The sequence below is a fragment of the Emydura macquarii genome, unplaced genomic scaffold (genome assembly GCF_026122565.2).
Source record: "Emydura macquarii macquarii isolate MOO-44397 ecotype Brisbane River unplaced genomic scaffold, CSIRO-AGI_Emac_v2 contig_2473, whole genome shotgun sequence".
Lineage (NCBI taxonomy): Eukaryota > Metazoa > Chordata > Testudines > Chelidae > Emydura > Emydura macquarii.
The window spans coordinates 10,373,519-10,390,257 of NW_027132610.1; the positions used below are offsets into that span (position 1 = coordinate 10,373,519).

General features: G+C 41.9%; 1 protein-coding gene across 1 annotated transcript; it reads left to right on the forward strand.

The window, feature by feature from the left end:
* The first annotated feature begins 881 nt into the window (after positions 1-881).
* Positions 882-15,383, forward strand: MEDAG (mesenteric estrogen dependent adipogenesis). Its single transcript, XM_067562939.1, has 5 exons — positions 882-1,224; positions 3,380-3,489; positions 7,024-7,142; positions 9,701-9,986; positions 12,305-15,383. Exons 1-5 carry the CDS (start codon positions 971-973, stop codon positions 12,376-12,378), a joined length of 843 nt encoding a protein of 280 aa, XP_067419040.1. The 5' UTR covers positions 882-970; the 3' UTR covers positions 12,379-15,383.
* The last annotated feature ends 1,356 nt before the right edge of the window (positions 15,384-16,739 follow it).

Here is a 16,739-nt window from a genome sequence, read left to right on the forward strand (position 1 = left end):
TTGCACCACCTTGAAGCTGGAGTCATAGAGCCGTGACTGAAGCTTTTGGACTTTTTGGCTAATTACATGTGTGTTTTGGATCTAACCTGCTACTTAAAGCTTGGCATTTAAAAGCTGAGTTACAGATTTTTCATGTTGATGCAATATATGTATTTATTACTAATGTGTGAAGTCTCATAATTGCTCTTGTGCACACTCTCAGTTAGATGATATTCACTGGAACGCTGTTAGGTTTTGAAGGTATATGGGTGCTTTATCCTATGATAATATGGCACACAAGATTTTGGAGATTATCTCACTTGAGACAGAATTACCCATTTGAGGTCATTTCTGAGGGGCTCCTGTACTGTAAAATGTAGCACTTCCTCCTTGCCAATGAGCAGATGAGCCACAGGCGGTACAGATAAGAGGGATATGTTCTGATTTTCAACCACGGGAAAGGGAAGCAAAATGTTAGATTTCAGAATCATGAAGGGGCCCTGACCTATTCCTGCCCCAGGGCCTTCTGGACCTTGCTGCACCCCGACGGGGAGCCTGTGCTGGAAGAGCCCAGCTGGGGGGAAGGAAGAGAACGTAAGAAGGAGCAGCAGAGCACAGCTGAGGGCCACGAGCGTTCAGGGGAGCAGGCCGGGCCCAGCCCTCAGTGCAGGGCAATGAGGAAGTGTTGAAGGCTGGGGGCCGGACCGGCCGAGGGGGCTGCGCTGCGCTGCGCTTTGTTTGTCACCGTGGCGGGACTTGAGATCCGGGCGGGGGCGCTGCGGCGGATGCAGAGCGGGCTAAGTTTCCTACGAGGGGCGGGGCGGGCCGAGCCGAGCTTGCGGGGATAGAAAAGGAGAGCAGCTGGGGGCGGCGCCTCTACACCCGAGTGCCAGTGTCAGCAACAGCAGCTGGGTTGCAGCCCGGCTCCGGACTCCAGCTCCGCCGCCCGCAGCCAGCCTCGGGCTGAGGACTCTCCTCTCCTCTCCTCGCCATGGCCAGGCCCAGCCTGACCTCCATCTCCTCGGGAGAGCTGCGCAGCCTGCGGACCTGCAACTGTGAGCTCGCCCTGCTGCCGCTGCGCCAGCTGCTGCTGCTGCAGCCCGACTCCTTCCAGCTGCGCGGGGACCAGCTGGCCGTGCTCAGCCCCCCGCGCCACCAGCCCGGCGGCGGCTTCACCGTGCTCGGCGACGGCGCCCTGCACCTGGACGGGCAGCGCCACTGCCGCCTCACCGGCTACTTCAAGAGGTACCGACCCCCGCCCGCTCCGGGAGCCCCAGCTCGCCTCCTTCCTCCGCAGCGCCCGACATCTCCCCTTGGGGACCCCGCCAGCTTTCCCTCGCTGCCCTGGGGCCCCTACCTGGGAGAATTCCCGCCTCAGACGTCCCCCTCCTAGGGATCGTCCTCAAATCCTTCCCCTGCCATATGCAGTGGTGAGACGCGAGAAGAGAGAGTGATGCGGGTGTTGTCTGTACGGCCCTGCTGGGTCAGACCAGTGGTCCATCTGGCCCAATGCCCTGTCTCCCCAGAGTGGCGAATACCAGGTGCTTCAGAGGAAATGAACAGTACAGGCACTCATCCAGTCATCCATCCTGGGTCTCTAGCCCCCCACTCTGGCAGTCAGAGGCTAGGTATATCCTGAGCATGATGTTGCATCCCTGACCATCTTGGCCCATAGCCATTGATGGACCGACGTCAATGAACTTAACTAGCTCTTTTTTGAATGCCATTATAGTTTTGGCCTTTACAATGTCACCTGGCAACAAGTTTCAATGGTATGATGGTGCCTTGTGTGACGAAGTGCTTCCTTTTGTTTTTTTAAACCTGCTGATTATTAATTTTGTTAGGTGATCACTGGTTATTGTGGTAAACACTTCCTTATTCGCGTTCTCCACGCCAGGCAAGGTTTTATAGACCTCTGTCATCATTGTCTCTTTTCCAAATCAAACAGCCCCAGCCTTTTTAATCTCTCTTCATATCCTCTGAGTATATAGTGCATGGAAAGACAGGACAAAGGGCAGAAGGGGAATCTAAAGTCTACTCCTGGGAAATTCTGCACCACTGTATGCACACACAGCTCATGTTCCTGGCTGATTTGTTTGCTTCCCTGTGGACAAATGACAGGGCAGCAAAGGGAAGCCACAAGAGCAGTCACGTGCCCCTCCCCAGCAGCACAGGCATGTTGTTTTGGGTGCTTGGAGCAGCCTGCAGAGAGAGAAATCGCCATGTAGCCAAGGCAGTCTGTATTTTCTGGACAAAGATTTTTATTTTTCCTTTTTCAAATAAACTGCACCCTCAGTGTAAACATTACTAATCAGATGTAAATTACATGTTGGAGGCTGAAAAACTGGAGAGAAATAATACAGTATTTTAAATTACACATCATCCTGTGTTCCAAAATCAGATATTTTAAAACTCAAACTTGCCACAAAGTCCCAAATACATTCTACAAAACAGATATGCTTTGTGCTCTAAGGCTGTTACTTTTTTTTATAACAGTAAGTGGAAGAGTGATAGTAAGAAATTGTTATGAGCTGCTTTCAGAGTGGCTATGATCAGAGATTTAAATGCAACAGATCTGTATGTAATTAAATTGTTTTAGCCTTCAAACATTTTCCTTTTCCTGTTATCTCATGTGGCAACAGAAGCATTTACCCGTTTTCCAGTCTATTTTGGAAGAGGGGGATGAAGGAAAGCGTGTTCCTGTGCTTTTTATATTTTTAACTGTTTGCTGTTTCATTTTGTAGTTTTATTACAAAGGGGGGTAGGATTATGTAGAAGTACTTCAATATTGTGCGTCTCAAGTGTTCAAAAACCGTGAGTCAGTCCCCCCCAAATTGTAAGAATGGCTTCAAAAATCATGTAATTTAAAAAAACAAACAATAAAAACACTCATTTAGGAGGTTTTTTATTTACTTCCTGATTTTTTTAGTCTTTGAGGTTCATGTTTTCCATTCTTTTTCTCTTTAACTAAGAGGGCTAGAAATTTACTAATTTTACTGAAAGTTGAGAGTCCTTCATAATCAGATGATCCCAGAAGCTGAGGCATTAAGAAAAACACCTAATATCATGAGTCTTTCAAGAAAATCATAAGTTGGCAATAGTACTGAACATTTTCCAATGTCAGTGCCGAAAAGTGGGCATCTAAATTAAAATCCGTCTTTTCAGCAGATGTTTTACTTAGATGCCTAGCTTTAGCTTTATCCACTAGAGTTTGAAAATGTTGGTCTATACTACATCCTTAGTGAAGTAACTGAGCCCTTACATTTCTCCATGGTTTTATGGGAAAGAAAACTTGAATAGTAGAAATCAAATTAGATCCTATTTTCTTTTTTATAAAATTATACTTAAGAATATACTGTGCAGAGAGTAGCTAATTACTGTCATAATTTATTTTTAATAGGGATGTAAAACTCACCAGCCATTGCGATTATAAAGACTACAGAGAAACTATACTAAACAGACCACTAGTATTCTTTGCAAACATCAGAACAAACAATTGTTCCTCAGAAGGTATGTACGTTATATAGTTACTTTTCATTATTTGTGTTTAGGCTTAATTGATTAAAAATAAAGGATGAGACAGATCCTCAGCTGGTGTAGACTGGCATAGGATCTGGCCTATTGTGTTGGTCTTTTGGGATACAATGGCAGCTTCCATTCTAATACACTTTTCAATTGCTTATACTTTTCAGCTGGGCTAAAATGTTTTACACCCTTCTTAATAGGCATCTTTCACCACAAAAGCCACAGAATGTCCAGCAGTATCTAATGCTAACAGTTTGAATTTTAACACTTTTATCCCGCTTGGTAGTGGATTATTTACTCCTAGGGGATTTTTGCACTACTGTGCACATAGAATTCATGTCCCCTGCAGATGTCTTTGCTTCCCTGCAGAAAATTGAATTTCTGACTGGGAAATAAAGGGAAGCCGTAAGAGTGGTTGCAACTCCCTTCCCAGCAGCGCAGGCACGTTGTTTTGGGCACCTGCAGCAGCCGGTGGAGAGGTAAATCACTGGGTGTGGGACACCCATGGGCTTAGTTTGGGGGGGACAAGAGGGGCATTGCTCCTCAAACAGAGGTGAGACAGGGCGGGGGCACATGGTTCAAGTGCCACTCTTCTTCCCGTTCCCCACCCCAGACTTCTGTGAATGTCCAGCTGCCCAGGGCTTGCTCTGCTCGGCCTGCCGGGGGGATGGGGGCTTGGTTGTTCCCACACTATGCCTCCCTCCCTTCCTGCTCAGCCCCTCCTCTGCAAGTTGGGCCCAGGCGGGTAGCAGAGGAGGTGGGCTGGAGCAGCTTCTCTCCCTGCTGGGTGAAGGAGGGTGGCTGTTCTGGCTCCCTGACTTTGCAGCTGGATACCACTTCCTGGGTCTTAATGGCAGTCAGCATCCCCTTCTGTGTGTGCTGGGCCCCTGCATGGTCACCATCCATTTTTCTGTACAAGGGTGAGTGTCTGCGGTGGGGTGGGGTGGGGCTGGGGAAATGAGGGAAGGGGGTGGAGGGGAAGAGCTGATGGGGGGATGGCATAAGGGAATGGGCAAGGGAGATGTGGGAGGGGGATGGGGCAGGAGACAGTGGGGAGAGAAGGGGAGGAGATGAGGGAGGGGGAATCTTCTGTAGCTCTTGGAAGTGCCAGATCTTCCCCAAGACTCAATTCTTTTACCGATACTGTTCAATGTGTACATCCACGACCTGCCAGCTACACTCTCACGAGTTTCCCTGCTTACGACATCTGCTGCAGCCCCCAAGCTGTCCTCCAAAATTGACACAGTTTTGAATGATATGAAGCTCGATGTTGTAGTCGATGGTGCCAGCAGCCGAGCTTTTTCCAAGACCGTTTCTAGTGTATTTCATCTGCATAATACAAGCGCAAGCCACAAATTAAACATTTTCCTCAATGCCTGCAGCATGATCCAAACCCGGTTTACCTCAGAGTCGCATTGGATAGGTCATTAATGTACCGCAACCACTTGAGGAAGACAGCAGCCAAAGTCAGCACTTGGAACAACCTGCTCAGAAAATTGGCTGGTTCAACTTGGGGTGCCAGCACCCGGGTGCATACAACCTTTGTCCTCTATTTAACAGCAGAGTACTTGTGCTCCTGTCTGGTGTCACTTGTCTCACACAAAGCTGGCTGATGAAGAGCTTAACAAAGTTATGCATGTTGTTACCGGGACTTTCCGTTGCTATGTTACTAAGTATCAGTAGCCATGGCATCACCCCATGTTTGCCATGAGAAGGCCTCTGTCATACTGTTGGCTAAGAGGCTCGAGAATAGTGAACTACCTTTGTATGCTGATCTCTTCAGCTCACCTGTCTGCCAGACCCCTTTATGGTTATTTATGCTGCCACAGGACTTGACAGTGGAAACTGCTTGGCGCAAGGAATGGTCAGCAACCACAGTCATTAATCACTCTGTCATCACTGACCCAGTGGTTTGTCCACCAGGTTTTGATCTGCCAAGGCACCTGTGGTCATCTCCAAATCAGTTTCGCACAGGACAGAACAGGGCAACTATGCAGCCAATCTCTTTAAATGGGGTTTTTCTAATGACCCCTGATGCAGCTGCGGTCAACTTCAGACTGTCACATATCTTTGACGAGTGTGCACTGACTGATTTTGAGGGCAGGGCACATTGCACATATGCCTAGGGGGCAGTGGGGATGGGATGAGGAAGAGAAGGGGATAGGAAAATGGGAGCGGGGTGGAAATCTGGCATGTGTAATCCTCTCAGCAGTAGCTCAGGCTTCCCTGTTAAGAAGGCCCACTTCTCCCCTTCCCCAAGCACTAGCAGCCCCGGTCCACTCCAGGCAGGGGGAGGGAGCCAGTAAGCTAGGGAAACTTGTGCCACTCCCACAATTATAACAGTCAAACCACACTTATGGGGAGTTCCCAGCCAGTGGTTCCTACCCTGCGCTGGGCTCAGCTGCTAGTTCTGGCTCTGTTGGGGATGGGACGTCCTCTTCCCTGGCAAGGAGTGACAGAGTCAGACCCACCCTTAAGCCTCCCCCAACTGCAGAAAGCTCTGCAGCCCCTGCCCCTGCTGCCTGCCCCCTTTACTCCTCAACCATGGGGGGTGAATTCACTGTATGGGGAGTTGCTCCCCCATCTCCCTAACCCCTGTGCATCTGGAACCCTCAAACCTAGAGCCCCCTACCAAGCTTCACCTGGTGCATCCAGAGCTCCCCTGCACCCAGATCCCCACTCTACTCAGCCCCAACCACCTTCATTCGGACTCCCCTGTAGAGTCCCATTGCCCCTATGCATCCAATTCCCCCACACACACACATGCACCCAGACCCTGACTGAGCTGCCCACATGCAGATTGCCCCACACAGAACCCTCTCACCTGCCTGCCCAAACCTGGTGCAGAGGGCAGGGCCGTGGGCTGTTTGTGGGGCAGGCCCGGGCCTTGCGCTGTGGCAGAGTTGGTGCAGCCTCACCGCTGAGTCCATATCCTGGGGGTGGTGGGGAGCTACAGGCTGATCTCCCACCTTCATACAGCCAGTGGCCTGTGATCCCCACTGCTATGATGGAGCCTCCACATTTATTTATTGACCAATAACATTTGCAGAATTTGAAAATATTGTGCATAGAATTTTTACTTTTTTTTGGTGCAGCATTCCCTCAGGAGTAGTTATTCGGTAGGTGTAGATCCAATGGCAGTATGGTTCCCTGAAAAGTACCAAGCAGGGGCTGCACCTATACATATATCCACCAGGGTCATCTGGTACCTCTGACACTAAAACCACTGGCTTCTAACATGGAGCTAGAGGAGTTCTGCATTAGCTGCTGGGTGTTTATCAGTTGTTGGGACTTGCTACTACAGGGAGATGTGTTCGCACCATTTAGCCAAAGGTTTTACATGCATTAACAGAAGCTATATGGGGATTTTTGCACAAGGCATGCCTGAACTTTTTTATTAGAAGGAAATTCAGCCAATAATATTTGGGGTATGGGTAGAGAATGGTCTAAGATTTCAATGCATGTTACTGAATGCTGATGTCAGATGTAGGAATTAGTAACATTTTAATCGTATCTCAGTTTCAGAAAAAACGTATGCATTTCTTGTGAACACCCGACATCCTAAGATACGAAGACAGATAGAGCATGGTATGAACCAGATCATATCCTCAGTGTTTGGTGAAAGTTATAAACTGCGGGTGAGTCATGGATATGTGCTGTTTGTGCTGAGTATTAACTTTCTTTTTGGTTTCTGGGGGCAAACTTGCAAGCAAGCTGTATTTTACATCACCAGAAATCCTCAAATAAAATAACCTAGAACAAACAGATGTATGATGCACATTTGGGTATAGCTAAGCTCTTTAGATATAAGCTATACAACATATATCAAAAAAATTTTTAAAAACAACGGTATTGGTTCAAAGTTTAGGCACCTGCTTTGTTCTGCTCAGTGAACTAAGATGTTCTTTAGTTGCCAGACCCAGCTTTTTTGAGGGGAGGTTTTAACATTGCTAACAAGTAAGGGCCAAAATCTGCCCTCATTTTTTGTCTGCTGAGGTTTAAAGCATTCAATGCATCCTATTGAGCAAAGGACATAAAATATTATTATTATTGTGAGAGTATCAAAAAGGTAACAGAATTCATTCCTGTAAATGAAACTAATCTATAAAATACTGTGAATCATGACAATATCCCACTAGTCTGTTTTAGTGCTGTACATAACACACATTGTAAGAGACCATTCAAGATGAAATGGTCAATTAGCACTTCTGCAGTCATAGGACAAGAAAAGGGAGAATGGTGGATTAGAGATTGTTGTAATAAACCATAAATCTAGTGTCATTACTTCTGATTGCCCTCTCTAGATGTAAAGCCCAGATCCTAGGGTATTTAGGTGCCTAATTCTCATTTATTTAAATGGGAATTAAATTCCTTTGAGGATCTGGGCCTAGCTAACCATATATCTGGTTACATGTTTCTTCATATCTACATGATAAATCAGACATCCAAAATTATGTGGATTGCGACACTCTCCAGGGGACTTTGAGGTCATAAAGCAATGAATGAATTACATGGAAACCAGCCTGTAGCATTTTCATCTGTTGTTTTTTGCATATTACTCCAGTATTGCTTAAGGTTTTGTAAAGGAAATCAGTATTTATTTTATTCAGACCAACATTCTGAAATTTCAAAAGGAAAAAAACATATCTAATGATGAATGAACTGAGAAATATATCATTCTAAAATTTCCTCTGGGATATAAAAATTGGCATAGTATTTTACTAATTGTTTTATATCATCATGCGTGAGCAACTCCACAAAGATAATTGTGTACGCAAAATGTGTGATGAGATTGAAATGCCAGGTCGCGCATATCAGATTAGACACTTAGGCCAAGTTTACATTAGAAAAGATATGTTTCTATGGTTATACTGGCAAACTCCTCTATTGTAGATGTGGTTTATACTGGCAAAAAAATGCATTTGCCAGTGCAGTTTAGGCTGGTTTGGCGAACAAAATAAATTATACTGGCAAAACACTTTTATGCTGGTATAACTAATCTGCACTAGGGCTTTTGCCATTATAGGAATGTCACCAAAAAAAACATATACCCAACCAACATTGCTATATTGGTAAAAGTTTCTAATGTAGACCTGGCCTTAGACATTGTTCCTAGAATTTCAGAAATATATACTCCATGTGCATGAATATATTGTGTAAAAATTAGTATTTGTCTCACACCCATTTGTGCATGTCATTACTTCACTTGCATGTACAATCACTGTAATTGCATGTGCAAGTTTTCCATGCACATTTCTGTGTATGCAATTTAGAAAATGTAGACTCTGATAATTAGGTTTGCACTAATGTATACTTTTGATAATGTTGTCCCTTGGTAGGAAGATAATTAATATCCTTTCAGGTAAGATAATTTCTAGGAAGTATATTTTGAACTTTGAGGCCTGAATGAGGCAGTAGGAAATAATCTATCCCCCAAAACAGGATTAGCTGTTTGATTAGTTAATTGATGTTTCTGAAGTGCAGATCTGCAAATCTCTCCCATGGCCATCTACAAAGTGAAGTACATAGTTATGAAAGGGTAAAATCTGGTTGGTAGTAGGCAATCTTCATGTTATACAGAAGTCTGCTGAAGTGTTTGGTTTAAGCATGTTTTTACTGAGAAGACCATGACATACCTTAAGCATGGAATTTGAGTTTTAACTTGAATTTGTTTGCTTTTATAAGATTAGACCCTTGTCAGGCTAATGTTGTTTTCACAGTGTTGTTTTCATGGCACGCAATCTAGGACAAATGTAGTGTGTCAGGTTAAAATTTTAAGGATGAAGAAATTATGACAATACAGATATAGCATCTCTGAGGGGGCAAAAAGGAACTACAATCATAGGAGTCGAGTATTATAAATCTATTCATGCTGTTAGCACAGAAGTCCCTTGCCCATTATATTATGTTTATTTGAAAGCATATGTGCACCTGCTAGTATCACTAGCCTCACTGCTTTGACACACATTCTCCCACTCCCCTCCTCCCAATCACAAGGATATGAGGATTATAAGAAAACTGTAGTACAGGGGATTAGAATGCTGCAGGATCTCCATTTCTGTACATCTGCAGATTCAAATCCTCTGTGTAAGTTTTTAAATAGGATGTCACATCTAAAATATAAGCTATAAGGTCTTTTAGGCAGAGATCATGCCTTGTGCAGCTTAAACATTAACTATATTTTTGTCTTTTGCAGTTTGATTTCCAAGAAGTTGTCAAGAGCTTTTTCCCTTCAGAAAGCCACTTAGTTAATGGAGAAGACTTGAGCTTTTCCTATGAGTTCAAATCAGATGCACTGTTTGATTTCTCCTATTGGTTTGGGATCAGCAAAAACACAGTTGCAGTGAATGGGAAAGTTCTGAATTTGTCCAGTACCAGTCCAGAAAAGAAGGAAATAATCACTATGTTTCTAGAAAAAATGAGTGAACCTTATGTCCGTTTGAACAGTTTTTCAGACAGAAAATTCAGTGTTACGTCAAAAGGTATGTTGATATACAAGACAAAATCCTAGTGTAACTGCTTTTTTATATATACTAAAAGTAAACCCCAATTAGCTGTTTTTAATATATTACAAGCAAACACCAATTATCTAAACTCTGATTATCTATAATCAGGATTATACAGAATTCAGAAATGTCCCCTGAAGCAAATTCTGGATTTCTGAAATTCCATTTTTTTAAACCAGAAATTTAAAATGTCTCCTACATCATTTAAATTAGTGTACCTTTAGTTAAAGCTAAAGCTGTGCAATGAGCAATGTAAAACTTCATTTAGCATATTTTTATGACAGAGAATGATTTTGTCATATACAACACAGGGCTTTGAAAAACCATAGCTCAGCATAACACTTGTTCTGCTTAACTCCATGCCCATATCATTAAATTCACTTGTATCACAACCAGAATTAGAGTGCAAGTTCTTTAGCAGGGAGGGGGAAATCATCATGATTTATTTGGGCTGTAAAGGAATTTGCACATTTTTTTGGTGTTGCTTAAATAATTAACTAAATCTAATAACCAAATGCCCCATAATCAATTGTTACTAGTTTTGTAAAAGTATTTCATTGTTATAAGACTAAATTTGTGAAAACATTCACCCAAGTTGAGTGTACACACTAGAGAGTTATCCATGCTATTGGCAGGTTCTTTGTGTCTCCGCTACAATTTTTTTCAAAATGCTCTGCTTTGTTACTTGATGGCATGATTTGTGTGCACACTGGGTGCATATATACATGCAACCCACAATGTTCGCTGCAGACAGGTGAAATAAATCTTTACATCTTTTTTTTTTTTAAATTACAGAAACTGGAGCAGTCCCATGAGCTTTAATAATGCTTTCCTGTATATTTTTGTAGATTATTATGTTTTCAAAAGCTTCATTATGATATTTAAGAATGCTCTTTGGTTTTTAAAAGGAAAAATAGAAATGGATGTGAGTTTCTGTCCTATTTTGTGGGACTGACTATCCCCATCTCCTCTTGCTTCCTTTATCTCCTCTCCACCTTCTTGTTTTTTGTTGTCCTGTACCTCTTCCCATCTTATCTGGTCCTTGCTACTTTTCCCAATCTCATCTTTCCCTCCTATTGTCTCTGCTTCCTTATATTTTGTGTCTCCCCCATTTAAAAAAAAAAAAAAAAAAAAGCTCTTTAACTCTTGATACATTATAACCAATGTATCCAAAACCCACAGGAGAAGGAAGAGGAGAGGGGAAAGAAGCAGCTCCACCTTTTTTGCCAGTTTGTAACGAACACTGACAAACTACTACTCCTGTTCATAAAGCACAAATAAAACTAAGCCCCCATCTTCCTGGATTGTCCAGTGCTTTAGATGGGATCTAATCAAGGCTAACCTTGTTGTAAATGTGTCCCAAGTTTGGTTCTAGTTGTAAAGTAAACAGGGCCTAAAGTCTCCTCTAAACTGTCCCCACCACACAGTTAAAGCATATTCCATTTTTTAGCATATATGGGAACTTAGCCAGACCGGTCAACTGTGCTAAAGCTTGGTGTAACAGTTGTAGTTAAATAGTTTGTCTCTTTTCTAACACATTTTAGAGCTTGGACTGTGAACATTGGGCTGAACCATGTTCTAATCAGGCTAAAACTATTCTAGAGGGCTTAGCCTAATTCCCTTGGAACCGTTTTTGAATGTGGCTAGAAAATGGCCTAGATGTAGCCACACAGTTCAGCCTCATCTATTAGAATGTGGACTGAGATGCAACAGAAATTAACCACCATTGTCAGTCTTGTGTGTTTTTCTTCGAGGACCTCTGTATGTTCCCACTTGCAGGATCTGGCACCTCTGCAAACTGCAGAACTTCCTTGAAAAACTGTCCATTGTTGGATGCACTCCTTTATGTAGAGTAGGGCAGCGGTGTCACCACCTCACAGAAACGCTTGTGGAATCCCTAATGGACACAGCTTTTCAAGACAGTTCTGCAGCGATGCCAAATCCCACGAGTGTGAATACACAGAGACAACTCTTAAAGAACAATTACTGGTAAGTAACCTTTCTTTATAGAGAAAATGAGGCCTTAAATATGTGAAATGGTGCTAATTGTTTACCAAAGCCTTTTTATCCCAAGGAGGGAAAACTTTCCCTTCCTCTTAACTTTCAGTGGGAGTTGTGTGCCTCTGAAAATCTCCCCCTTAATCTCCTTTTTGATGCTCTATGGCACACAGATTCTTTGCTCTTCAAAGTTGTAACTAAACCACGTCTTTCTCATGCTTTGGTGGTGGGCAACACTGTTTTGTTCATTTCCTAATAAGCCTGTTGTTAACCAGGCCCTTTTTAATATTTTTCAGATTTGATTGATGTTTTTAACTGCAGTCTGACACCACAACCATCTTTAACAAACACTCCTGTGATAGTATGGTGAACCCCTCAAGTTCAAGAATCAGAAGGAAGAGCAAAAAAATGAAATCTGTATAAAAATCATCATAAGATTCTTCAACCGAAAAAGCAGAGGCACATGAATGCATTGCAGGAGAGAGAAGTTTGAGAAGGGGGAGCTCTCCCTTCACTAGGATACCAGGAGGGGATTCTGCTCTGTTTTTTATTCTTCCTTCCCCCAAAGTCTTCCTTTGTTTCTTTTGAAATGTGCATCACCATGGGAAGCAGAGTTGTCAGTGGGTATCATGTGGCTCCTCCTTTCTTCTTCCCACAACACCCAAGTCTCTTTGCTTACCACTACAACACAGTCTGAGTACAGAATTCTTCTGTGATTGCAACTTCACTTGCCTTCCTAAACCCAGATGACAAGTTGATGGGTCTCCTGAACACTTGGCAGTATGAGAATAGGTCTCAAATTGTTACTTAGGAAACTCTTATTAGTGTTCCAATAAAGACCCAAGTTAGACCCTATTATCACTAGCTGTGGAAACATGTTTAAAAATGTTTAAACAACTTTTCTGCAACTACTTCTGAACTATCTTACAACACTGTTTGGCTGAACTATGTTAAGCATATCTTTTAAAAAAAAAAAAAAAAAAAAAAAAAAAAAAAAAGTTTAAAACTATTAGTTTGATCCCTGTTCACAAAAATAAACTTAGCAGGGTTATCAACTAGTTTTGCTGCAATCTGTTTTGATCTAAGTTTAAGTATGTTTTTAAACATGTTTCCAAAGTCAGTGAAGACTTGAGGGCTGACATGGCTGTTTGTGACTCTAGCAGCTAGCTAGAGTATCCAGGATTGTTTTCTCACTCCTGGGAACCAAAGGTTCAACTAAAAAAAACCAAACAAATAAAAATGAAAGTCCTGTAGCACCTTAAAGACTAACAAATTTCTGCGGGCATAAGCTTTCGTGGGCTGCAGCCCACTTTCTCAGATGCATGAAGTAGAAATCACACACAGGAGGTATATATATACATCCAAGGGTAAGAAACAACAATGGAGAGGGCAAGTGCTAACAAAGTCAATTCAGTTAGGGTAGATGAGGCCTATTCACAACTGTTGATTAGAAGGTGAGAATGTATGAACAGTGACAATTACTTGTAATGAGATAACTCCCAAATCCCTGTTCAGACCCAGAGGTTCAACTCTTAGTCTGGAAAAGATTTTTGGGAAAAAATATTATCTTGTAGTTAAGGCAGAGGACAGATAATCAGGTCTAAATTCTGTTCCCAGTTCTGCCACATGTTGCTTTAACCTCTCTGTACTTCTAGTTGTAAATCTGTAAAATGGAAATAACATTGTCTATCTCACAGGAGTGTTGTGGGGGTTTGTTCATTAATGTTTGTAAAGCCCTTTCAGAGCCTCCTATGGAAGGTGCTAAATAAGTCCAATGTTGCTATTCTTGTACTTTTTTGAAGTAGTCTGTGTATGCTAATAACCCACTTGGAGGTGACTGAAGTCTGAGACTGCAAGTTAGTAATTTCTTCAAGGAATATCTTCTTCTGGTATAGTAAACTTCAGTACTGTTCTTTGAAATCAGTGTTTTGTTACTCATAAAATATGTTTTCCATTTATTGGTTACATTGCAGTTCTTCTAGAGGTAAAAAATTTCCAGTAAAAAACCCATCAGCAGTAATGAATCTCTTTCCAAAGGACACTTTAACACAAAACAAGGCTGTATGTTCACTTTAGCACTTATAGTTTGGATTTTTTTAGCTGTAGTTTTGTTATCTTATTTATCTTGTGAGTTTTACTGGTAATGTTTAAAATGTCAGATGGATCATGACTTGCAAAACTTCTAAATCAGACACTGTTGAAAATGGTTGAACTATACATATCTCTCCCATTGAATGATTGATCGTGGTAGAATTTCTTGAGGTGCTCAGAAACAGCTGTATACAGTACACGTGGCTCCTGAGGTTAAAATCACTGACATTCTTGATGACTTGGTGAAAGATTAAATGTCACAGTATTCTGTAGACACTTCCAGATATTGGTGAGAGTCTACATTGCCATAGACATTGGAAGCACCTTGGTAATTATTTTATGAATCAAAGACTTACGGTAGCTGTGTTAACTTGTCTCTGTGCTACAAAATTCATCTTTATTTTTCCAGGATAGCTGTAAAACAGGCCTTGGAGTCTATACTAATAGAAATCTTACATCTTGCTAAAATTTAGGCTGGATAATTATGAAAAATGGGATTTTGAACATTATTTCAGTTGTTTTTAAATTATACAATTTGACATGAAGGTGACAGCTGGCTATGGTGACTAACTTTTCTCTAAGTATGGTATCTGAGTACAACTGCCTTCAGTAATAAACCTAATGTGCCACATCCTTTACAATCAGTGACGTTCTACTGTATTTTACTGCTGGCCTTTGTGTAACTGTATTAAGCTCATGTATACTGTTCAGTAGTCTTTTTACTCTGTTTTGGAGCTGTTTAGTTCTGTGTATACTTGCTTAAAGACCTTAATCTTGCTTGTTCAGAAAACAAACTCCTAGGTTGAGTGGAATAATACTCATATTGTTAGAATACAGCATTAAATTTTGCTGGAATCATCATATAAAAACTTCTTTAAACTTATTTTAGACATTTTCCCAATATTGTTTTGTATAGAACCACAAATATTCTGTAAAGATTTTATACTTCTGTTTAAAACAGATTACTTACAGTTCTAAAGATTTGTTTTTAATGTATGATTCTACCTTGTAGGCATGTGCCAAAACACATCATCTCTCCCTACCTTTTTCCTCTTTAAAAAAAAAAAAAAAAATCCAATAAATTTAAGGAGCTGATCTTATTCCTTTTGAAATTAATGGGAGTTTTACCATGGATTTTTAATGTGAGTAGGATCATACATTACAATAGTGTTAAATTCTCTGGATTGTATCTAATTTTATCATCTAAATACTTACTTTAGGGAATAACTACATTCTGGATAATATATAATTCAGTATTTTATACATTGAGATCATTAAAGGCAAGACTGTGTTTTTAAATTGGTGTTTGCAACCTTATTTTAATCTGTATTTGATATCCTATGGATGGCAGTGATTAATTTGCAATGTTGTAGCTGTGTTAGTACCAGGATATTACAGACACACAAGATGGGTAAGGTAATTTTTTTTTATTGGACCAAATTTTGTAAATGAAAGAGACAAGCTTTTCAGCTGTACAGAGCTCTTCACGCATTTGGCAATAGTGAGGGACAAGAGGGTTGAGTCCTAACAAATAGGGAGGGAGTAGGAGTATTTATCATTAGTTGGCTGAAAGATTCAATTACTAATTCTGCCAGGGAAGATGGGAGGCATCTCCCCTACATGCACTTTCAGTTCTTTGAGTGCTTGCTCATCTCAATTCCAAGTAGTTGTGTATACAGCGCACACACGGTCACTAGAAGGTTTTTCCCTTAGTAGTATCTGTAGGGTTGCCTCTAGAGTCTCACCTTCATGGCATTCTATATAGGGCCCTGTTGACCACCTGCCTCCTCAGTTCCTTCTTACTAGCTGTGAAGGTTGCTGGAACATCCATTCGCTTTTGCTTTGCAAGTGCTTTTCTCTACTGGCTTTCTTCTCTAGATAGTACCTGTAAATAGTTAAAAACTACAACTAATTTATACTATTATAGTATAGTTTTTATTAGTACAGTTAGATAGGACTCCACATCTCACGGCATGGACGCTCCATGGTGGAACCCTCTGGAGCTGAAATGTTCGGAACAGGTCAGAGAAGTCCTCCTAGGCAGCAGGAAACCTTCCACCTGGATCACCTACCTGGCCACATGGAAGAGATATACTATCTGGTCCACACAGAAAGATAGTTCGGGTGAAGTATCATCCATAACTCTTTATCTATTGTACCTCAAGCATCAGGCTTTCAGTATCATTGATAAGGTCCACTTGGCCGTAGACTTGGCTTTTCATCCTTGGGTGGCAGGCTGCTCGGTCTTTGCCAATCAGGGTGAGGCACCTCCTCAAGGATCTTGACAGGTTATTGTGAGACACATCAGCCAATTCCCCAATGGGATCTTAACCTACTTGGAATTGACATGAGCAGTTTATCAGTTTAGGGTACCTGTATCTGACGGAATTTACAGAGGACGCTTTAATCAGACATTTTATAAAGGGGAACCTATAAGGAAACACTTCAGGAATAAAGCCAGACAATCTTCATCCCTGTGAAATAAGGGATTCAGGCCTGGGCCACACTACAGAAAAATCCACATTCCTGAGCGAAGTAGTTGTATGACCGAACTTCCAGCTCTACTGGGCAGGCGAAGAGAGCATCTCCTGTTGACATGGCTAGAGCCACTTGGGGAGGTGGCTTAACCACAGGACAGAA